The 23,767-nt window shown below is 51.3% G+C and overlaps 1 protein-coding gene and 1 long non-coding RNA gene across 3 annotated transcripts in view; one reads left to right on the top strand and one right to left on the bottom strand.

The window, feature by feature from the left end:
• Positions 1 to 23,767, top strand: part of MIPEP (mitochondrial intermediate peptidase) — a 131,156-nt gene that overhangs the window by 104,182 nt on the left and 3,207 nt on the right. Inside the window, exons 17-18 of the mRNA XM_059041995.2 lie at positions 2,344 to 2,465; positions 4,159 to 4,232. Of these exons, the coding sequence (XP_058897978.1) occupies positions 2,344 to 2,465; positions 4,159 to 4,232 (196 nt within the window). The remainder of the gene's footprint in view (positions 1 to 2,343; positions 2,466 to 4,158; positions 4,233 to 23,767) is intronic.
• LOC136792808 (uncharacterized) lies at positions 3,158 to 23,197 on the bottom strand. 2 transcript variants are annotated; one of them, XR_010837266.1, is made up of 6 exons: positions 22,797 to 23,197; positions 15,980 to 16,293; positions 12,921 to 12,993; positions 9,120 to 9,256; positions 7,185 to 7,935; positions 3,158 to 3,592 (listed from the first exon to the last, which is right to left on the bottom strand). It is a non-coding gene; the product is annotated as an uncharacterized lncRNA (long non-coding RNA). The 2 variants fall into 2 exon arrangements; XR_010837265.1 differs by lacking the exon at positions 15,980 to 16,293 and having other exon boundaries at positions 22,797 to 23,159.

The following is a 23,767-nucleotide window of genomic DNA, read 5'->3' as shown; positions in this document are numbered from 1 at the left end:
AGAAATGATTAGCTCGGTCATTCAACTTCTAACACGTAGTTACTGGGTGCTGATCTGCACGAGTCCCTCATCTAGGTCTGAAACTGAAAACGGGTGTACGTAACGGGCTACTTTGCTCCTTTCCATTCCTGGGCCCATCTCTGATTTGGACAGCCTAGTGTCATGGGTAAGAGAAGGGCTGTAGCAGATCCAGGGCCCTCGGAGGGCCTCCTCCCCAGGGCGCCAGCTGGCGGCCGTGTTCACGGGCCCCGCCACGCTGCTGCTGCCCCGAGGTTTGTCTTAAGTATGGATCACTGAGACTGTCTAACTCCAGACAGACAGACGGAGGGCTCGTGTTAGGGTGGGACGGTCCACGCCTCTGGTCAGAACAAAAGAGAAACTGCCTCTGGTCAGAACAAAAGAGAAACTGCGGAGGCTTCTGAGCCCTTTGTTCTTGAGACCAGATCCTCACCTTGCGCTGCAAAGGATGGGTGAAAACCTTTGTTCATCTGGCAAAGGTCCCTTTCAGAAGGGAACTAACTTGGAGATAAAAGGAAGAGGATAACATAATTCCAGAGCTTAAAATGAGATGCTGTCTTTTATTTTTCCAGGTGAATGAGTGAAGTGGTAACAAGGACTAACATTAGGCTGCATTATCAGGAGTTCAGCTGTTTGTGGTCAAACAGCAATGGGATTGTAGGTCTTAGTGTGCCACAAACTTACAGACCGCTGATGAAGGGTGTCAGGTGGTATGATGTGTTGAGCGTGTGTTGGGGTATGGAAACCGGTAATTTAAGAACAAGACAGCAAGGTGTGCGCCGTGCCTGAGTAGCTCTGTCCAGGTGGGAGGCAGATGCCGTGGGCTCTCTGTGTCTAGGTCTCCAGGTGTGGATCCTGCCGGGCGAGCTGCCGGGCCTTGGGGTGCCGGCACCTGTGCCTGGGGGTCCGGTTGCTGTGACAGCCTTGCGAGTGCAGCGCCCAGCACCAGCGGTGGCCGTGTGGAGTCGGGGACCACGGCCCTGGGGTCTCAGCTTCACAGAGGGCCGGGCGAGGTGTCCCACGCAGACGGAGGGACACGGCTCGCGAGCCCCCCTTGCTTCCAGCCGCATCCCGCTTGGAAAGGGGAGGGCGGACCCCGAGGGTTCCCGTTCCCTCCGCCAGACCTCCTCCTGTTCCAGCTCCAGCTGGAGAGCCGGCCGGCCTGCCCCGCGCCCAGCCCAGGCCGAGCGCCCGTCGTGAGGTGCTGGACGCCGCTCAGAGCGCCGGGCCCCTGTGCCACGTGGGGGACTTCGAGGTGTCCTCAGATCCGCCGCCCGCCGTCAGCAGGGCACTGTCTGTTCGCTTGTAGTTTGTGGCTTGATCAGTTAGGGGGAAATTGTTTATCTAGTCAAACATTTGTGGTGATGATTAAACTTTATACTTTGTTTTCCAGGGGGTGAAAAGATTTATGAGATGATGATTACCTTAGTTTGAAAACGTGGGCTTCAATTTGTTTCTCCCCTGAACATTTTACCGCCAGCTGAAGCCCACGTGAAAAGGCAGTAGAGCGTCGCTGCGCGTGTCAGATTCGTCTCAGTAGAGTAAACACGTTTCGGTTAACAACCGTGGCGTCTGAGGATGGTCTCTGTGACTCCGCCTTTTCCAGCAGCGGTGCCGCAACTGTGCTGTGGGCCGCTTATGCGTTTGCTCTTGGGTCGCCCTCTTCCCACCAGCCAGCCAGGACGCACTCGTTTTCAGCTTGTAGGCCCAGAAAAAGAACAGTCCTTACGGGAAAAGCGTTTTCCAGTGGAAGGGCATTCTTCCCGGGAACTCGCGTGGCCTTTCTCGCAGTAACGACGTCCCTGTCCTCAAGAAGAACGGCACCCAGTGCCAGGCCAGAGCGCCCTCTCCCGACCCGGTGGCCAGGCTTCGCGGCAGGCCGGGACCGTGGGACACGCGTGCTGCCCCGTTGCTGACGCTACGCCGCGTGTCTGGGTGCCCTCCCTCTGTGTCTGCCGGACACGAGTCCAGGGGCAGTGAACCCGTACAGAACAGTCCGGTGTCGGGGTTGGTTCTCCTGAGGCCGCCTTCCTGCCCCGTCCTGGCGTGGCCGCCCCGGCAGCCTCGTTTTACCTCCGTCACCCGCCTAGAGGCCCGTCTCCACAAGCAGCCTCGCTCCGAGGTCCCGGGGGTCGGGGCGCGGCCCGGGGGGACTCACTGCGGCCCTTTCAGCGTGCGCCACGTGACAGGTGACCGCACGTGAGGGACGCCCCCGAGGGCGCCACGGAACGGGCACGTCTGCGGGCTCCTGCGCGGCTCCCTCGCCGGGCCCGCACGGCGCCTGGATGCAGCCTCACCGCCTCCTGTGCCCTTTCTGTCCGGCAGGCCTGGCAGCTGCGCTTCAGCCACCTCGTGGGCTACGGTGCCAAATACTACTCCTACCTGGTGTCCAGGGCAGTGGCGTCCATGGTCTGGAGGGAGTGCTTTCTCCGGGATCCGTTTAACAGGTAAAAAGACGGGGGTTCCGTGGCCTGCTGCGCCCCCGCACGGCGCTGGGGCTGCTGGGTGCCTGGGCCTCCTCCCCCGCGGGAGCCCGGGGAAGCCAGCTTCTGGTTCCGTGGGCCCTTAGAAGGAGCTTCCTGTGAGAGCAAAGCACGAACCGGGACCGGGTCTCACAGTCGCTCAGGGCGGTCCGTGGGCGCCACACAGGCCGCGTGGCCAGGCGGCCTCACCGCGCAGATGGAGGCTCGCGGCCCCTTCGATGCCGGGAGCGCCCTCGAGTTGCCCACGCGGGTTACTGCATTAGGCCCGGCAGCCTTGGCAGAGCGGGAGTTGTCGTAAGGGGAAACTGAGGCTCAGAGGGGGTGGTGTATTCAAGGCTTCACAGCGAACCAACTGGACTGAGATGAGAACCAGGTCTGCTAATCCCTAGTCCCTTCTTCCCCCTACCCGACCCCCTCAGCTCTTCATGTCATTTGGCAAAGGCTTGGCTTTTCTCAGCAGCTAATCATCACATTCAGTTCCAGGATCTTTTGAACTTGAGTCTCTGATGTAATAGAATTTTTAAACGTTTTACAGCTTGGTAGCCACATGCTGTTGTGTCTTCCACCCTCTGCACACTGCAGACATTTGGTCTGCTTTTTAAAATGTTATTATTTTCAAAGGCTCTGAAGCCAAAATTGAGTACCATCAATCAATTCTGGGCATTATAACTCTTTACTGAAGATTTCTATAAAATAGGCAAAATACTATCTTGTTTAAAGGAATCACACTTTACTAGAAAACCACATACTTTTAAATACATGTATTCCCCAGTACTTAGGTCTTGTTTATGTATGCCTTCTCGCCTAGACATGCAGCTGCTATACTTTTATGGGCAGGTAAAGGTAAGCTAGTAACAGTACTCAGTGGACTAGAAAATTTCTAACCTCTACAAATAAGGTCCTTTTTGATCCCAGTTCTGAAGAGTCTCCGGGTTGGAAGCAGCAGAGCTGAGGCCCGGCGGGGCCTCTCAGCCGCCCTGTCGGCGCCCCCTGCCTCGGGCCCGCCGTGCCTCGGTGATCCCTTCAGGGTGGAGCCACGATGAGCGTCTGACGTCATCCTGTTGCTGAGAGTGAAGTGCTGCCAGCATTTCCTATTTCAAAAAAGAGAGTAGCCATTAATTTAGAGAGTTTCTGTCGGCCCCCCTTCGAGTGTTACGGACACTGTTCCTTATTGAATCCAGCTGATGGAGCGCAGCACCGAGCAAAAATGCTCTCTGTTACCCTTAGCCAAGGCTTCCTGGTGTAATTAACCCTCTCCTGGCAGCTTTTCTGACTCGACTCTTAGGTCCGCGTGTTAGTTTTCTCTCTGTTGGGTGACGCTGCAAACTCTTTTTTACGAGAAGAGCATAAGTGATTTCAAATCTCACTTTAGAATAATCCTAAAGGTGACGGAGAATGGGGTATGATTTTCTGCTTGTTCTGTACCACGTAAACTAAACAATCCTTTCGAGAAAGAGCATGCTTGCTCTTATGGTAAATATATCACCGCTGGTCTGTCTTCGTGGAGTAGGTTACAAATCGGAATGAGACTTTTAGAAGCCAGAAGATCATGAAGGGCGGCTTTTCGGAATCTGACATCAGTGTGGCTTCCTTTGGGGGACTCGGGCGGGTGTGGGTGAGTGCGTGCCGGCTCCAGTGACGGTCCTCTTCTCCCCAGGGCGGCGGGGGAGCGCTACCGCCGGGAGATGCTGGCGCACGGCGGGGGCAAGGAGCCGCTGCTCATGGTGCAAGGTAAGCCAACGTGAGATGCGTTGTGGTTTTTTTTTAAGGTTTATGTGTTAACATTAGCACTCTGGGTTTTGTTTCGTGTCATCTGTAATGAAAGATGTTTCCAATTTTGTCTATTTGTTTTTTCTTTTGAAGAATGATGCTTCAGCTGTGCACTTTGCTCTGACCACCTGTTTCGTGGTGTCCCAAATAAGTTAGTGACTGTGATTTACTTAGATTGAGAAAAAATTTCAGGCTTGAACTCTCAAAATGTTACTAACACTCTAATAGGAAACTGTTAAGTTATTGTACATTCTCAGAAAATTTGCTTTCAGATTTTAATAGGTTACAGTGCGTGTCTCTGGCCTAAAGAACTCATTTCTTATTCCCTTATGAAAGCCTAGCAATACATTTGTTAGAAATTCCAAAGCATCGGGGTGGAATTTTTACTCAAAAAATTAGGACCTAATTCAGTCTTCTCTTAGACACCTCACGATGCTTGTTTTCCTGTGTGTTTTTTGAGTATTTCCACTGAAAATTTGTTTGTGAACGGAAGTGACGGTCGTGATGTCTCTTAGGAAGTTCTCACAGATCTCCCAAGGGAACGTGGGTGGTGTCGGGTGCTCTCAGGGTGCGGCCTTTCTACGCAGGCGGCCCCTCTCCCAGCCTTAGGGGGACGCTGTCCTCCTAGTGGTCACGGAGCAGTCCCGCTCGTGATGCGTTGACGTGACGTCCCTGCGCACGTCTGTCGCACCTGCTGTCCCCTCGGGCAGGGCTGCAGCTGCTCATTTGTCCAGCCCAGTGGCCGAGAGCTGCTCACGTGCCAGGCGCCGGAGGTGACAACGTCCCGCTGGGGCCCTTGGTGCCGTCAGCTTTTCTGGGAGGGTTCGTTCGCCCAGGCTCGGCCCGCCCACTGCCTCAGCCAGCCCAGACTGCCTGCGTTTTCCTGTAGCCCAGCCCTGCTGTGCCCTGGGGGTGACGCCCGGGTCCCCCGTCAGTGACTGCGCCTCGGGTCACCCTCTCGACGAGGAGGCTTGTGGGGCTGCCCCCCCACTTTTCTGGCTGACCCCACGGCCCTTGTTGAATTCTGCCTACGTCCAGTCACTGTTTTAGATGGGTCTCGTGTACTCTTAATGGAATCTTCCAGCAGCCCTCTCGGGGGGGGGGGGTGATCGGTCCCCTCTTACCGATGGGGACGGCTCAGGTCCCGGGCCTGTGGTGCAGCGGAGACGGAGGAGCCCCGCCAGGACTGCCGGCCGCGGGCCGCTGTGGGCTGGGTGGCAGTGACGTTACTTGGCTCACGATGGTCCGCATGGCGCCCTCTGGGCTGGAGTGTGTGGTGCTGCGTGGACGGCGCTCTGTGAGTGGGCAGGAGAGGCTCCGGCGGGGCTCTCGTGCAGGCGTCCGGGGGGAAAGCTCTCGGCAGCGGTGCTTCGTTTCTCCTTCCTGACTCCGGGGTCTAAACGCCGCCTACACGTAATATGGCTCCAGCAGAAGAAAAATACTCGGTCCTCTTCAGTGTTTGTCTTTTGGTTGGTGTATTTTTCTACTCTGCTTCCAAGATGGTTGTGTCATCTCTCTGGAAATTCTGTTCTTCATATGAAACATTTTTGTGTGAAGAAAAAATATTTTTCCACACTGAAACTCACACTCAGGAGAGAAAAACAAACCTGTGGTTCAAACTAGAAATGAGGATGTATTCAGATCGCAGCTGACACACCACTTTCCTTAAATGTTCTGCCTGACCCCCTTGATTCACGGGATCTGTCACACGGCGGGTGAACGGGGCCACGCCAGCTGTCACTCCGTAGGGTTGGGTTTGTAAGACAAGATCAGCAGTGGCGTCCCCTCTTCCTGTGTGCGAACGGCCAGCCCGCACCCCCAAAGCAGCAGCGTCCTGCATGGTGGCTCATAGCATCGGGGTGGCCCCCCAAAGCAGCAGCGTCCTGCATGGTGGCTCATGGCATCGGGGTGGCCCGAGGAGGAGTGACTGAGGTTCCTCAGCGTCGTGATGTGAAAGCGTAAACATTCTAGTTGGTATTATTCTTCTATGAAAATGTAGTTTTTAAAGGTGCTTCATCTGTTTTATGTAACTACTTACTAGGTAAATGTAAAGAATTGTTAAGTTGTAGAAGGTAAAGCGTCAACGTGGAGCCACTCCTTAGGGTCGGGGCCCCGTGCGTTGTGCGGGGCTCTGTGTATGGTCTCCTCCGATCGGCCACAGCCGCGCTTTTGATCTCTGAGCGGTAACCACCTCACGGGTGAACCTCGAGTCGCCGGCAGGTCTGAAGGGAGTGCTGCCCTCCGTGCCCAGGAGCCTCAGGGCAGAGCCCTTCAAGGGCCTATAGTTTTTTCCCCTCCGAACTCTAAACACCATTGGAAGAAAACAAAATAGTAGTTAAGAAAGTATTTCCTTCCCCGGGGGGCGGGGTGGGGGGCCGCGGTCACATCGCTCGGTAAAACAGAGTGGATTTGCAGTGGCTCCGGTACTTACCAAATTCCTCGACCAAGTCCATCTCCCTAAGGGACACAAAATGTGATTTGACTTCAAAACACTTCTTTCTAATCTGCAGGTTGAAATTGTGTCCTTGTCGAGTTTGAAACACCTCCATAGCACATGTAAGCATGTTATAAGCAGACTGTTCAGTTACTTAACCCTCCACTAAAACACAAGGTGGCAACACACCTGACTGCATTCACCTCTCCTAACTGCCGAGGGTTCTGGGCCGAGTTGAACTCTTTGTACGTTCCATACAGTGTTCTTTGTAATAAGAGAACTTCGTTTTTGCTTAAAATAAGCCAGGATGACACGACATTTTCATTCATTTTGCCATTTTTAAAAGCACACACTAGAAAACTACTTAGGTGAGCTGTGGTGAGCTTCTGCAGAACCATTTCAGATCAGAAAGTGTCTCTCTAGAAAGATACACGTACAGTGAGTCTGTAACAAGGTGGTAGGTGATAGCTGGTACCCGCCTGGAACGAGAATTGTTTCCACCACAGCAGGTAGAAGGGGCGGATTATACAGCCGTTGGGCGTCGGAGCTGTATTATTTCAGCAGTTCTAGGAGGACAGGTGAAGTCCCCGCAGGAGGTTACATCTTCCATTGTAAGCTGCTCGATCCTTCTTTTACGTTATCCGGAATGCTTGAGTAAATGGCCCTTGTTGAGTTTTTAGGTTCAGATGTTACTTTAGGAAAAAAACCAACACATTGAAAAATCTCCACTTGCCAGGTGCTTCCTGCTCTGCTATTCATTTAATCCCTCTAAAGTAGGTCTCATTTCCCCATTTCCATAGATAACGAGGCTCATTCTCCTCCGTGCCACCTTCCTCCTGATGCCTGCGTCTTCCTCGGTCGATCTTTGAAGGCTGACTTGAGCCTGAGTTGGTCTTTAGAATGTGAAGGTGTCAGTGGCCTGAGCCTTGAGGCCTCAGTGATCCCAGTCTGTGTGTGTTTTCAACGTCACATCCTGGCTGTTCCCATTGACGCCGGCGAGGCCTGCCTGGCATCCACTGACGAGCAGTAACATTTTCCGTAATCTGTTTTCATAGAAGCGCTTTAGGCTTCTGTGGCAAAGCTGTCAACGGTTCGTGAGCGCTTTTAGTCACAGTTGTTCCCGTGGGGTGATTTCGCACCACAGCCGCGTAAGCACGGTGCCCGCCGAGTCTCACATTTCCGCCTCTCGTTACTGTCCGCGCTCTGGTTACTGTGCTCCCACCTGCAGCCCTGGCACAAGGAATTGTGTGGGAAAGTAAAGGTTAAAGCCCAAGATTTTAGCGTTCCAAGTGGTTATTTTTAAATATTAAACAACTATTTCTGTTCTCCTTTCCAGAAAAGAAACTCTTAGCTTTGTGACTTTTGGCCAAAAGCAGTATGCAAGTAGAGATATAACATTATAACTTGACAGTTTTAAAAAGGACGAAACATCAGATAAGATGAAAAGAAATAGTAGATAAATTCTCAGCGAAGCTCCCTTCAGTCTGTTTTTCTGTGTTGCCAGACTGACTTGTGGAACCAAAGTCTAGAAGCGCCAGGCCTCACCGTAAGCTGGTTACAATCACAGGAGCTCACACTTCTGCTGAGCTTCGGGGCCGTAACTATCCTATATCATCTCTTCTGACTACGTAGTACTCTTATTCAAGGAACAAGTCAGAAATTTGTGGTGTATACGCCAAATGGTCACCCTCGTCCCCCAAGGAGATTAATACAAACAGTGTATCCTTGGTCCCGGGAGCAGGCAGCACCCGGAGCTTGGTTTGACGCCTTCTCCCCTAGAGGAAGCAGGGCTCCTTGGGGAAGGGCTGACCCCAGGGCTGGCCCGCAGCACCAGGAAGGTGCTGAGGAGTGCACCCGAGGACGGCCATGTGTGTCACGGGGGACAGGCTCCCACTATAAACGAACCCTCAACGGCCAAAACTTCAACAATTTGAGCAGAAAAGTAAATAAGGCAGCATTGGGATATAACACAAAGTGTAAATAAAGTGTGTATCCATGAGCCTGCCCTGACAGGAGCGATTGAATGAATCAGCAGGGCAGGCCTCCCGTGCAGGAGGGTTCAGGTGGTTTCTGTAGGCGCCCCCTGCCCCCCCGAGGGTGGGCTGCACGGTGGCCTCCCCTTTCATGCTGTGCTCCGGCGGGAAGGGAGAGTGACTTCACATGAAACACTGCCTGCCTCGGCCAGCTGCTCAGGGTCAGCAGCTGCAAGGCGAGTCGTGCTGTCACGGCCCTTGGTGTGACGAGAAGGGCACCTCACCTCTGGGGTCAAGGGGCACCAGAGTTGAGCCTCAGCCCTCCTGAGAGGAGGAGGTGGCTAGGCCCGCGCGCTGCCCTGGTGCCTGCAGCAGGGTGTGCTGTGCACACCATCCGTGGGTACCTGCTGCGTTAATGCATAGTCAAGTGTTAGAGTTTACCTGGAAGGGCAGACGTCTCCGGTGCCATTAGCAATGTGATTATGGGGGATCGAACAAGGTGGTGGAATAGAGGAGGGCATGGAGCTCACCTCCTCCGAGGAGCTAGAAACTGCAGAAGGACTCCTGTACAACCAAGGCTGTAATGGGGTAGGAAAGGAAGAAAAGTGATCAGGTCTGGACCTGTGCCCCTGGGAGGGGACTCGGAGGAGAAGGGAGATGGCACAGGCAGAGACCTGCTCGGGGCAGTGAGCGGTGAGGGCCACAGACTGGGCACCTCTGTCCTGGCGTCCGGCACAGGGCAGATGAGCCCGAGGCACAGAGGAAAGGGTGGGTTGAAGGCTGCTCTGCTGCCGGCCAGGTTTCCGACGGCTGCCTCGGTGCACGCTCCAGCCCCGCACCTCCACGTCACAGGGCGGCACAGGGTCTACGGCAGAAGACTCACGTGGGACCCAGAGGCCACCGGGGCCAGACAGAGCCTGGACAGGGTGGTGGCAGCCAGTGTTGGCAGCTCCTCGAGCAGTCCCCCCGAAGCCCAGAGCTCTGACAGCAGCTGCTCCCCCACAGCTCACAGCCCAGGGTGCACTGAGGCTTCACTGGGCCCCACCCGCCCTGCCGTGCGGCCCTGTAACGGGCAGGGGCAGCTGTGAGGGACAAAGGGGACTTCCGCCTGAGGCTTTCTCCGCAGTGCACAGGCCCCCTTGCTTCAGCATCCCTGCCTCTGCAGCAGTGGTCCCAGCGTAGGGGGCAGGGAAGGCACACACGTACGGGGAACAGAGCCAGCCCAGGCCTGACCCTTGGGGCTTCCGCTCCCGCACCTTGGAATCAGATCCCACCCCCAATAGGGCAGTGATGGCCACTGAGCAGAAGGGAGCGCACCCAGCTCCAGCTCTGGCTCCTCCACCCCAGCCCTACCCCCTACCAAGGTGACAGCTTCCAGCGCACCCTGAGGGAGACATGCTTGTGTCCACATCCACATCCGATCCAGCTTTCCCACCAAAGGCATTAGACACACACGGTCTGTATAGGGCCAGTCCCTCCTAAGAACGTGGTCCCTGGAAGACCACGGTAGGAAGCTGTTGCACCTAAATTCACAGAGGCAGAGGACTTGCTCTCAATTGAAATAATAAGAGAAAACCCCTGAAAAAAGTAATAAAACAAATAATGTATCAGATAAAGAACTGAAAGCACTGGTAATAAAATTGTTAACTGAATTAGAGAAAAGAATACCTGAGCACAGTGAGAGTTTTAACAAGGAACTAGAAAATATGAAAAAGACCCAATCAGAAATGAAGAATTCAATAACTGAAATCAAAAAACACACTAGAAGGAATGGAAAGCAGACTAAGCGATACAGAAGAACACTTCAGGGGTCTGGAAGGTATAGTAACCGAAATCACCTGTTCAGTACAACAAAATGACAAACAAATGTGAAAAAATTTAAAAAGGTTAAGAGATCTCTGGATAACATTAAGCGTACCAACGTTCACATTATAGGGGGTCCCAGAAGAGAGAAAAGGGTATTGAAAATGTATTTGAAGAAATTACGGCTGAAAACTTCCCAAACCTGAAGAAGGAAACAGATATCCAGGTACAGAAGCACAGAGGGTCCCAAACAGACCCACACCAAGACATTGTAATTAAAACGGCAAAAGTTCGAGAGAGAAGCCTAAAGGCAGCAGCAAGAAAAAAGTAGTCATATCCAAGGGAATTTCCATACGGCTACCAGCTGATTTCTCTGCAGAAACTTTGCAGGCCAGAGAGAGTGGCATGATACAGTCTAAGTGCTGAAAGGGAAAAGCATGCAACCTAGGACACTCTACCCAGCAGGATTTTCATTTAAAATCTAAGGAGAGAGAACTTCTCAGACAAGCAGTTCATCAATGCTAAATCTACCCCAAAAGAAATATTAAAGAGTCTTCTCTAAGTGGAAAAGAAGTAAGAATCTACAGGAAAGGAAAAACCCCAATTGGAGAGACAAATCTATAGTAAGGACTGAGGATCAACCACTTAAATAAGCCAGTACAAAGATTAAAAGACAAAAAAAATGTAAAAGCAACTATAACGATAATAAGCTGTTAAGTGATAAACATGAAATATAAAGTATGACATCAGAATCACAAAATGGGGGGGAGGAGCAAACAATGTGGATGGTCTAGAATATGAAGTTAAATGACTATCAGTTTCAAACAAGTAGGTAAAATTATAGATCAGTATATATATAAACCCCATGGTAATCACAAATCAAAAACCTACAACAGATACACAAAAACTAAAAAGGAAGGAGAACAAGCATACTACTAAAGAAAATCATCAAACCACAAGGGAAAAAACAAAAAGAAGAAATGAACAGAGACTAAAAGAAGCAACTGGAAAACAAGGGAAAAAATGGCAGTAAGTACATACCTATCAGTAATTACTTTAAATGTCAATGGACTAAATGCTCTGATCAAAAGACATACAGTGGCTGATGGATTGGATAAAAAAACAAGACCCTTCTGTGTGCTGCCTACAAGAGACTTACTTCAGAGCTAAAGACACACACACTGAAAGTGACGGAATGAAAAAAGATATCTCATGCAAACAGAAATGACAAGACAGTAGACATAGCAATACTTAGATAAAACAGACTTTAAAACAAAGGCTATAACAAAAGACAAAGAAGGGCACTGTACAATGATAAAGGAACTCAATATAAGAAGAAGATATTACACTCGTTAACATATAGGCACCCAGTACAGGAGCACCTAAATATATGAAGCAAATACTGACAAACATAAAGGGAGAAACTGACAATAATACAATAATCTTAGGGGACTTTAACACCCCACTTACATCAATGGACAGATAATCCAGACAGAAAACCAATAAGGCAACAGTGGTCTCAAATGACACAACAGACTAGTTTGACTTAATAGATATCTACAGGACATTCCATCCATAAATAGCAGAATACACATTCTTCTCACGTGCACATGGAATGATCTCTAGTATAGATCACATGCTAAGCCACAAAACAATTCTCAAAACATTGAAGAAGATAGAAATTATATCAAGCATTTTTTCCCAACCACAACAGTATGAAACTAGAAATCAGTTATGGAAGGAAAAATGGGAAAGGAACAAACACGTGGCCACTATAAAAACCAGTGGGTCAGTGAACAAAGCAAAGAGGAAATCAGAATATACTTCGAGACAAGTGAAAGTGGAATTACAACTCTCCAAAATCAGTGAAAGCAGAGGGAAGTTCACAGCAATACAGGCTTTCCTTGAAACACAAGAAAAATCTCATATAAACAATCTAACCTACCACCTAACAGAATTAGAAAAAGAAGAACCAACAAAGCCCAAAATCAGGAGAAGGAAGGAAATAATAAAGATCAGAGAGGAAATAAATAAAATAGAGATTAAAAAAATAGGAAAGATGAGTAAAACCAAGAGCTGGGGTTTTTTTTGAAAAGATAAAATTGATAAACCTCTAGCAAGGCTCACCAAGAAGAAAAGAGAGAGGACCCAAAGAAACAAAATACATGAAAGAGAAAAAATACCAACCAATACCACAGAGATTAAAAAAATTATAAAAGAATACTATGCTAATAAATTGGACAACTTAGAAAAATGGACAAATTTCCAGAAACATACAGCATGCCAAGACTGAATCAAGAAGAAACAATTTGAACAGACTGATCCCTAGTAGTGAAACTGAATTGGGAGTTTTTTAAAACTCCCAGCAAACAAAAGTGAGGGACTGGACAGCTTCACAGGGGAATTCCACCAAACATACAAATAAAAGCCAGTACTTACCTTCCTCATACTACTCCCCGGAATTGAAGAGAATGGAACACTCCCAAGGTCATTCTACAAGACTGCTATTACCCTGATAACAAAACCAAAGACGATACAAAAAAATAAAGTTACAGGCCAATATCTTTGATGAATATAGGTGCAAAAATTGTCAACAAAATAATTAGCAAGCCAAATCCAAAATATGTAGAAAGGATCATACATCATAATCAAGTGAGATTTATTACAGGTACGCAAGGATGGTTCAGTACTCGCAAATTAATCAGTGAGGTACAACATATTAATAAAAAGCAAATGATCATCTCAAAAGACACAGCAAAAGTATTTGACAAAATTCAGCATCTATTCATGATTAAAACTCTTATCAAAGTTGAAATATATCTCAACATAATCGAGAACATTTATGACAAACCACAGCTACCATCATACTCAGCAGTGAAAAGACGAAAGCCTTTCCTCTAAATTCAGGAACAAAGCTAAGATGCCCACTCTTGCCATCAATTTAACATAGTATTAGAGGTCCTAGTCACATCAGTCAGACAAGAAAAAGAAATAAAAGGCATCCAAATTGGAAGGGAAGAAGTCAAACTGTCACTATTTGCAGATGATTTTTCTTTTCTTTTTCTTTTTTTTTTTTTTTTTTTTTTGCAGTACGCGGGCCTCTCACTGTTGTGGCCTCTCCCGTTGTGGACCACAGGCTCTGGACGTGCAGGCTCAGCAGCCATGGCTCACGGGCCCAGCTGCCCCGCGGCACGTGGGATCCTCCCGGACCGGGGCACAAACCCGTGTCCCCTGCATCAGCAGGTGGACTCTCAACCACTGCGCCACCAGGGAAGCCCAATGATGATATTTTATATAGAAAACCCTAAAGTCTCCACCAAAAAACTATTAGAATAAATAAATTCTGTAAAGTTGCAGGATACAAGATTAAAATACAGAAGTCTGTTGCTTTTTCTATACACTACTTAACTACCAGAAAGCGAAAGCAAAACAAAAAAAACCTATTTAAAATCACATCAAAAAGCATAAAATACCTAGGAATAAATTAAACCAAGAAGGTGAAAAATTTAGACACTGAAAACTATAAAACACTGATGAAGGAAACTGAAGATACAAAGAAATGGAAAGATATCCAGTGCTTTGGATAGGAAGAATTAATACTGTTAAAATCGTCATACCTCTCAAAGCAATCTACAGGTTTAATGCAATCCCTATCAAAATACTTACGACATTTTTCACAGAACTAGAACAAATAATCCTAAAATTTGTATAGGACCACAGAAGACCCAGAATTGTCAGAGCAATCCTGAGAAAAAGAACAAAGCAGGAGGCATAACCCTCGCAGACTTCAGGCTGTACTATAAAGCTACAGTAATAAAAACTGTGGTAACAGCACAAAAACAGACACACAGATCAGTGGAACAGTGAGCCCAGAAATAAACCCATGCACCTCTGGTCAATTAATGTACAACAAAGGGGGCAAGAATAAACAATGGAGAAAAGACCATCTCTTCAAAGCTTAACAGCAAAGGAAACCATCAATGAAACAAGAAGACAACCTACAGAATGGGAGAAAATATTTGCAAATGGTATGACCAGCAAGGGGTTAATATAAAAAATATATCAACAGCTCATACAACTCAGCATCAAAAAAACAATCCAATCAAAAAATGGGCAGATGACCTGAATACAGGTCATCTGTGACCTGTGATCAACAGGCACATGAAAATATGCTCAACATCGCTAATTATTAAGGAAATGCAAGTAAAAATGACAAATGTCGTCCCACTGGTCAGAATGGCTGTCATCAAAAAGTCTATAAAAAAATATTGGAGAGGGTGTGGGGAAAAGGGAACGCTCAGGCACTGTTGGTGGGAATGTAAACTGGTGCAGCCACTATGGAGAACAGTATGGAGGTTCCTCAGAAAACTAGGAATAGAGCTACCAGATGATCTAGCAGTTCCACTCCTGGGTATATATGTAGAACAAAACGAAAACACTGATTTGAAAAGATTCATGCACCGCAGTGTTCATAGCAGCACTGTTTACAATCGCCAAGACATGGAAGCAACCCAAGCATTCATCCACAGATGAACGGATAAAAAAGATGTAATAAACACACACACGTACACGTACACAAATATACACGCGATGGATTATTATTCATCCGTAAAAACGATGAAATTCTGCCGTGTGCAGCAACGTGGCTGGACCTAGAGGATATTATACTTAGTGAAATAAGAGCAAGACAAATACTGTATGATATCACTTATACGTGGAATCTAAGAACTAAAACGAACATATACAGCAAAACAGAAACAGACTCACAGATACAGAAAACAAACTAGTGGTTACCAGTCGGGGGGAGGGAGCGGCGAGATGGGGTAGAGGGTTAGGAGATACAGACTACTATGTATGAGACAGATAAGCAACAAAGATACTCTGTACAGCGCAGGGAATTATAGCCATCATCTTGTAATAACTGAGTATAATTAATAAAAATCCTGAATCACTGTGCTGTACACTTGATACTAAAATAATATTGTAAGTCAACTCTACTTCAAAAAAATCGTGATGATTATTAGAAAAGGGACAGGTTTTTATTCACCTTATTATGAAATTTTTTCTAAATATTTTGTCGGCCCAAATATTTTTTGTGATATAACTTTTATAATGCAAAAGAGAAACAGGTCTAGGAAAGACATCTGTCACCCGGCAGCTCAGTGTCTCCCTCTGCACTGACTTCAGTCCCCACGTCTGCTCAGAAGTCTGGACACCAGCTTTGCCTGTGTGCCCTGCTCGCCCACAGCAGGACTCCCGCTTCCCCGGCCTCAGTCCCTCTGGGTGGCGGGGGGAGGAGGAAGCTGCCCTCCAGACCATCCACTCGCTCTGTGAGGTGCTCTGCCCCCTGCAGAGCTTTGCTCCTAGAAGCAGCGTGTGTTTCTTAGGCAACACACACCTGGTGTCCCACAGGGCGTAATGAGACAGGCCTGGCCTGGTGTTTTATATTCACCTGACGCAGGACCAGCTCAGTCTGGTAGGTTACTGAAGTTACTTACGGAGCGGACGTTAACGTGGAGAATATGCTCTGCTGCCGGGGGAGGTCGGAGGTGCATTCTGCCACCTCTTTTCCTGCACCGGGCACCGCACCCTGTCACAGAAGGCGAGTCCACTCTCGGGCCTTTGCTGCCGCAGACTCTGGCCACAGCCCTCGCACCCCGTCCCACGCCGCCCAGAACCCGAGGGGACCTGCGGGGCCCAGCGCTCGCAGACGCACCACCTCCGGGCCTGAGGCCGAAACCGCTGTCCAGGGCACTGGCTTTCATTCAAAGGTATCACTGCAGTGTCCTTGTGTTAGCGACCAGTAAGCAATCTGATCGAATGAAAACAGCTCTATGTCAGCTGTGGATAAGTTAATTCATTTAACTTGGCCAATATTTAGCAAATACTTGCTGCTAACCAGGCATCTCAGGGACACGGAAATAAGTAAGAACGATACCGCTCCTGCATTTACTTGAGGGGTGTAGCTTCCTGTAGGAATGACCAAGAGGCGCCCCTCTGGGCCGTGCAGGCCGACACTGGGCACACGGCTCGGGGACGTCAGGACCCCGGGGGCTCGGCCCCCCGGCCCGTCAGCTACCTTGCACGCGCGTCCTCTGCGCCGGTGGACGGGGCCGCGCAGAGGGTGCACACCCAAGCGGGCAGGACAGGCCGCCTGCCTCGGGGGGCTCTGGACACGCCCCTCATGCTAGCAGGCCTCAGACCCGAGTCTGCAGCCGCGTCCACTCCCCGACACGTGTCCAGTATGTTCTGGAGGCGGGCCGCTCCCTTCCTCGAGCTCATCACAGTCTTTGCTTATAAAGAGCAAAGGTCGAGCTTGGAGAGAACAGATAGTAGAGTTAAGAGATGTGAAGAGCTGAGGCTGAAAGACACGGCCGGTATCTCAAAGACACGATAAACCAGGAGACAACGTGGGAGATGCCCTCCCAGAAAGAGCGCTGTTTTTCACTTTTCTGCACAGATGGACTTTGGGACCCCGGGAATGAGCACCTCCTGTGGGCGGCGGTGCCCTGTCGGCACATCAGGCAGATAACCGCGTCCCGCGTGCTAGAGACCGATGGGCGCCCTGTATAATTTGGGGCGCAGGCTGGTGGGAAGCACGTGCGCATTGATCTCGTCACCGGAGTAGGAGGAGTCGGCCTTTACCTGGAAGCGACAGGCCTTTCCTTCTCTAAACTTAGCCGAAGCCTCTACTACCCTTGGATTCCCCCCCCCATTTTATTGTCAAATGTTCCAGTGAATAAATTCAACCAACATAATTTTTGCTAGCAAAGATGATGAAAAGCCTCTGGGAAAGTAGGTTTTGAACAGAATTTTAACGTGTAACGTGTCGACCGCACTTTGCATTGCACACCCCGCGTGGTTCTGGCGCTGGGCGAGCGAGCGTGTCCACTGCACGCTCGCTGGCGGTCATGGTCCAGCCCCTGCCCTCCCGCTTCCAGACAGTCTGCTTTATCACAGGTTTATAGCAGGTGACAGCCGCCACAAGGGGAGCCACTCTCCGGAGAGGAGTGGGGACAGTGACCCCTTAATGCACCCGCGCTGCCCGGGGGCGACTCCCTTCACGGGAACAGAAGTAAGGCCGGGAGAAGCCGCTGGGCCCCCTCGGTGGTGCAGAGCCCTCTACCGGCACCCGTCGCCCTGGACAGGCGTTCAGCCGCTGTTCACTTTGGGTGGGCCGTGCTCCGCTTGGCCGTTTTCTCTGAACAGCGGCGGACTTGCTCTCTGCCTGCTGCGTGCGTGGGACGGGCCGTCTCCCTTTGTGTAGCGTCTGGGACAGTGTCCCTGGAGCCTGACGGCACTGAGGTCTCAGAGCCTTTCTCTTGGGGGTAGATACCCCGTGGGGGACTCAGTCCAAGAAACACCAACTGTTCTGTTTCCAGATCATGTTGCGTCCACAGCGTTCTAACAGCAACGTGTAGATAGTAGTCTTTGGAGTCTTCCGACTGCTTAGGGGAAACATCATAACGCGCTCTTTAAAGATGGTCGTTACAGATGACGTTCCTGACGCGTGGCTACAAGTGCGCTGTTAGAAAAGCAGGTGTCACCTCCTCAAAGCTCTCACCCTAGACTCCCAGCTGACAGGACGGGGCTCAGAGCTTCCAGGACTAAGGAGCTACAGGGGCCACAAGCGCCGTGGCGGGCCCGAGGCTGGGGAGCCACTGAGGAATCTCCACCCCAGAGGCCACTGATAAAGGGTAAACTCGCACTGGTAGAGGCTTCGAGCAGATTTCAGTGGAAGCGTGGAAACTGACATTTGCTAAAAGCACCTCCTGAAATGCTGCCGGAGAGCACGGAGATGGGGACGTTGCTCCTGGCTTAACCGGATCATCTCCTGAACGGTCCTTTGCACGGTATCTTCTGGTGTTTGAGTCTTTTCAGCTGTCTCTCTCTCAAAGAAACTTCCCTTGTGACTATTATGTAACATCAGTAATAATGAAACTACATCAAGGCATGATTATACCTAAATCTAACTTTCTTCTTTGCTTAACAGTTCATCTTTACATTAAAGTTCGTAAGGCAGAATAATCCCTCCTTAATCTCAGAATTTGCACATCTCAAAACATTTGACTACCATGATCAAGTTCTTTTTTGACCCCATCACACGTCAGGGTACGTCAAGTAAGACACGTTTAGTTTCTTAATCCCTCTTCTTATAGCACTGAGGCTGTAGGGTCAGGACAACAGCTAAACTCCACTTACATTTTCCCTTCAAGCAGTTTAAACGAAACAGAGCTTTAAAAAAATTCTTAAAATCTTAAATCACACCCTCAAGATAATTGGAATTTCAGCCCCACATTCATTTTTGTCTTCTTCCTGCACATTTTTTTTTTCACTTCACGGTGGGAATTGTATTAACATGTTGCAGTGGCCGTGTGTACTGACTTTCCTAAGATGCTTTATGTTGGGTGTCACCAGCAAGGCTGACTTCGACCACTCTGGTGTTCTGCAGCTGAACGGACAGGAGAGGGAGCTGTGCTGGCAACGTGGCAGTGATGAGAACCGCTGTGCCCCCGTGCTGGCTGCTGTGCCAGGCGCCGCGCTAAGCACGTTGCACGCGTCCCTCATTTCGTTCTCTCAGCAGCCCCGGGGCGCTTAGGGAACCTCTCCCCGCCCGGGGCCACACCGCGGCGGGCGGCGCAGCCGGGATGCCGACTCGGGCCCTCCGGCCCGGCGTGTGCGCACAGCTCGTCTCTTCGACTTCTCCCTCAGGTTAGGCCAGGGAGCTTTCGCTTCGGAGGTAGTCGCGTGCACGCTGTGCTGTATCTCCCCTCTGCTCTTTCAGAATTTTCGGTGACTGGGTCGCCCGGGACGCTGATGCTCAGAGCAGATACTGTTGCGTTCTCCGGCCAGGACGTCACAGAGATGGATCTGAAAGGCCGCACACGCTAACTCGACCTGACAGGGTGTCCGCTGCCTTCCACACAGTCGTGGGTTTATGGCAAAATAAGATTTGCTGAGTGAGAGGGCACGAACGCAGGGCCAGCCCTGGTACCTCACAGCACACTCGCTGGCAGAAGCCGCCTTTTCTTGCGCACAGTAACAGGCGTACGTGAGGGAAGCAGACCTAGACTCTAGCGGCGCTGCAGGAGCTACCAGCCGAGTTTCAGTAACAGGGTGGACGGCAGCCCTGAATAGTAGCCAAGTGAACAGAACCCGTCCGCCCTGGCTGGTCCGGGTATGTACTCAGCGCGGCCGCTGCGATAGCTGAGCGCTTTCTGGAAGAAAGCAGTGGAAGCGGGCACCTGGCTTCCCAAGGCCCAGGCCTCCGTTCTGTAAACGCACTGATTGTTTCAAAAGGTGTGTACCTGTTTAACGTGTGCGTGTGTTTGTTTAAGGAAGACGTGGAGCTTCAAAAGGCAAGACGTTCTGTTACCCGGAAATGTAACTGGTGAATGGAACTGTTGAATCTGACGATGAAATTCGAATAAACTGATTAGTAAACAAAGCACGTCGGCAGCTCCCCTTGCTGGGTTAGCTCCCACCCAGCAGGAAGCCCTGCAGGCAGGGACCCCAGGGGCAGAGCCATGTCTCCAGTGGGACAGGTATTAGCCCAGCCGAGGGGGCAAGAGAGTTCTCGAGTCTGAAGGAGGAAAGGAATTTCACTTTCTGGCTGACGTCCTTGTTCTCCCGAGAACTGACTGCAGAGAGTGGGAACCACCTTTAGGAGAAGGTGTGGGCAGCTGCAGCCTCGCAGCCCAGGAAACTTCAAAGAAGAGAAAGATGAGCCCGCTGCCCGAGGCCGGGGAGAGACAGCTCTGGAATGAGCTCTGATCTCATAAAGTTCTCTTCGGCCTCTTCAAACTGCCAGGCCGGCCTTTGTACTGGAATTCTTCACGAGTCCGGGCCAAGCCTGACACATATAATTATTTCAGCATAAAAAGCAGCCGTGAACTCTCACGATGGGTTTTAGAACCGAGGGCGGGGTTGGAGACGTGCAGACTCCGCACTGCTTGCCCCGTCTGTGCGGATAACCCGACCTTTGGCAGCGGGACGGAGCCCCGGCAGCCGAACCTGTAGGCGGATGACAGGCTCGGTAGTTCTGGTCACTGCTTTTTTCAGTCGCGGTTGCGTGTATATGACCTAAAAGTCACCGTCGTTGCCGCTCCAGCCCTGCGTGGTCACATCACCACCGTCCCTCCGTCATCCCCGTGACCGACCTCCTCGTGACAAACCTTTCATCACAGCTGCTAACACGCAGAAAGTGGATCGACTCTGGTTACTTCTTCTGTTTCCATCTTTCCGTAGATAAACAGTTATCTCGTAAAAAGCAGATGGCAAAAGCCAGAAAAAAGCAAAGCAAGCAGTGAGTCACTCGCTGGGTAATTAGCTTGTGGTTGTGTTTGATCATAATATCCTAAATACTTAACCAGAGACCGGAGTTTTGAAATTCACCTCGTGCAGAAAAGTAAGCAACCTCATCCTTCAACGCTTGAACTTTCGATCGGATGGTTACTGTTGCCAGTTATGGAGCATTTTCCATGAGTTAAATGTACTTTATTGAATCCTTATAACAACCCAGCACAGTAGATGACGTTCTGCCAAGTTCCATGATCTTCAAACATTATATTTCACTACCAGTCTGCCTCTGCCCAGACTGCTTCTGGCGGAAGAAGGGAGTCCCACAAGTTAAGTGACCGCTCTGAAGTCCCCGGCCACGTGGCTGCCGGGGTAGCTCAAGCCCTTGCGCCGGTGCCTGCTGAGGAAGAGTCACCTCTCTGCTCTTTTCCTCCTTGGTAACTCTTGAGAGGAAAATACCGCGACAGTCAGAGAGCAGAAGGGACTGCATTTTAAGTGATAAGACGCTGTGCTGAGCCAGGGAACGTCCCATTCAGCCGAAAGCCCTCACCTGCCCGGCGCCCGCCCCTGGGGCAGCTCTTCTGCCGCCTGTCGCAGCTCGGTGGTTGTCCCCTAAATAAATGACACCTGCACCTGACAGACATACCTTCATTTCAACCAAGTACTGGCGCTGTGGCTGCAATAGAAGAGTATGGTTGCTTTCATCTCTGATTTTAAAAGAACGGGGTGCGGGGGGGGGGTGTACGCGTCCCGACCGCCTCAGGCGCTGAGGGCCCGGCCCGACAGGGGTTAGGACCGCAGGCACCTCCCTCTCTGCGGCAGCCGGGGACACGCGTCCAACGCACGGGCCTCCCCTGCACCCTGAGGCCCCTGGTCAGAAGGGTGTTCCCTTCCCCGATCCCACCAGGAAGGAACCCATTGCAGGAGGACCCCGGAGCTGCTGGCGCAGTGTTCCCGCCCCCTCGCCCCGCCCGCCTCCCACCGCGGCGGCCAGGGCTGCGGGCAGAGCCGGGCTTCTCCCCGCCCTGTCCGCACCAGGGCTTGGAGAGAGGGAGTCTGATAGGAAAGCCTGCTTGTGTGTCCCCTGTTTACTTTACCTTGGGAAAGAAGACATGGTTATTTAAATGAAAAAAGGAGAAACGAAAACCACCTGCTTTTAGTCTAAACCCTGAGTCTAGAAAGTTGGTCCTTAATCAGACAAAGATACCAGCGTCCCCGGGGCATCGCTCAGTCCCTCTTCATGACGTGTGAACTGATCCTTTCATCAGCCGGCAATCTCCGTGAAAGGAACGGAGCAGCTTAGGCTGACCAAGCAGAAAAGGAGTTTGGGGGAACAGTGCAGACAGAGGTCGCCGCGGAGTCAAAGGGAGAAGCCGAAACAGAGCTGGGCACGCGCGGCTTCCGGGGCCGACGAGCTCCGCGGGGTGGCTGCGCGCCGCGTCCCCCCCCCCACGCCCCGCCCCGCCCCGCGGTCCCCGGCTGCTCAGCCTTCCGCCCGGGAGCAGGTCCCGGAGGGGCGCAGCGGGCGCGGGGCGGGGCGGCGAGGCCTGCCCCCCAGCTGCCCCCGGGCCGGGGCCTCCGGGCAGACGCCCCTCCCGCCTCGCGACGCAGCCCGCAGCCCTCGAGACCGTGACTCGGGGCGTCAGGCCTTTCGGGCCGCGGCCCCGTCCTTCGAGGCCCCGCACACGTGGTTTCAGCAGAGCAGCCAGGCCCAAACGGCTCGGGCTCGTCCCGGTTTTTACCGGCGTGTTTGCCTCTCTGGTGCAACGAGGAGGAAACGAAACTCAGTCATCCTCCGCAACGGCTGTGGCTCCGAGGAGGGTGGGCGGGTGGGAAGCCGACGTCCTTCCTTCCTTCCGCGAGGGCTCGGCCGGCGGGCCCGGCGCACCTGCCTTCCTTACATCGCCGTCCACGCCTCGGCTTTCAGGCGTGGAGCTGCCCTCGGTTTTGTTTTACTGTTTCAGCCCCCGACCCCCGACTCGGGTGATGTCCACAGGGAAACGCGCGTCAACTCACCCGCTCGTGGACTCAGCACCTCCAGCCGGGTTCCCGGGGCTCCTGCGAGATTGCACGTCTCATCGCCACCCTTTTAAGACTAAGACTTGAAGACAAAGGGGACGTGTTCGTCAGCTCTCTCAAAAACCTCAGGGTTCTTGCCATCGTTTTTACCATCCACATACAAAAAAGCCAATTTCAATTTTTCTGATTTGTGGAACCACCTGAAAACATTGTGTTTCTCTTTTAATTCTTTGGCAGAAGTTGCCAAACACTCCGATCTAACTCGAGCGAGGACACTGCAGCCATTTTCCAGGAGAATCCCTGGCCCGCTAACCCCCCCACCCCCGGTCCGTCGCGGTGCAGAGTCCCCCCTTCCTCTTCCAGCCTGCATCCTGACCAGGCACGTCACACACACAATTACTGCACCGTTCCTCTCTGACCGGATTTTATGTAAAACTTCCCCGCTGCCGCCACGACGGCCCTTCTCCGAGCCGCCTAAGTGGCTGGAGGTGGGCCTCGCAGGGGGCGTGTGCCCCTGAGGTACGGCCGCGGAGGTCCGAGCCGGACCCTGTGAACGTGGGCAGCTTGTGGAGGGGACGTGACGCTCCACAGGGACGGGAGGGCCAAGCTCCACGGCACACGTCGGCTCCACCTCTGACCGTTCCGTAACCGTGTCATTACAAACATCCAGTCGTTTGTAATTATAGGATGTTTCAAACAGAACAAGGAAGGAAATGGTGTAACAAGATAACACATCTGACCAAGAGCCACATTTCAGTGCTTTCCGTACAACTGTTCTCTGCACTAAGAAACCTGGCATGTAGGAAACGCATAAACAAGATTCATTACTCTGACTGCATCTGTTTAAGTGAAAACTTGCATCTCAGAGACACAAAGTGAAATGCGCTGCTTTAGCCATTGTCAAAGCCGCCACATTCCTGTCATTAGTGACACAGCGGAACCAGAGGAGAGGCCTTTCTCATCCATAA

This window comes from Kogia breviceps, chromosome 16 (genome assembly GCF_026419965.1).
Source record: "Kogia breviceps isolate mKogBre1 chromosome 16, mKogBre1 haplotype 1, whole genome shotgun sequence".
Classification (NCBI taxonomy): Eukaryota; Metazoa; Chordata; class Mammalia; order Artiodactyla; family Physeteridae; genus Kogia; species Kogia breviceps.
The sequence above is the reverse complement of the archived record's forward strand: the minus strand, read 5'-3'. Positions and strand labels throughout refer to the sequence as shown.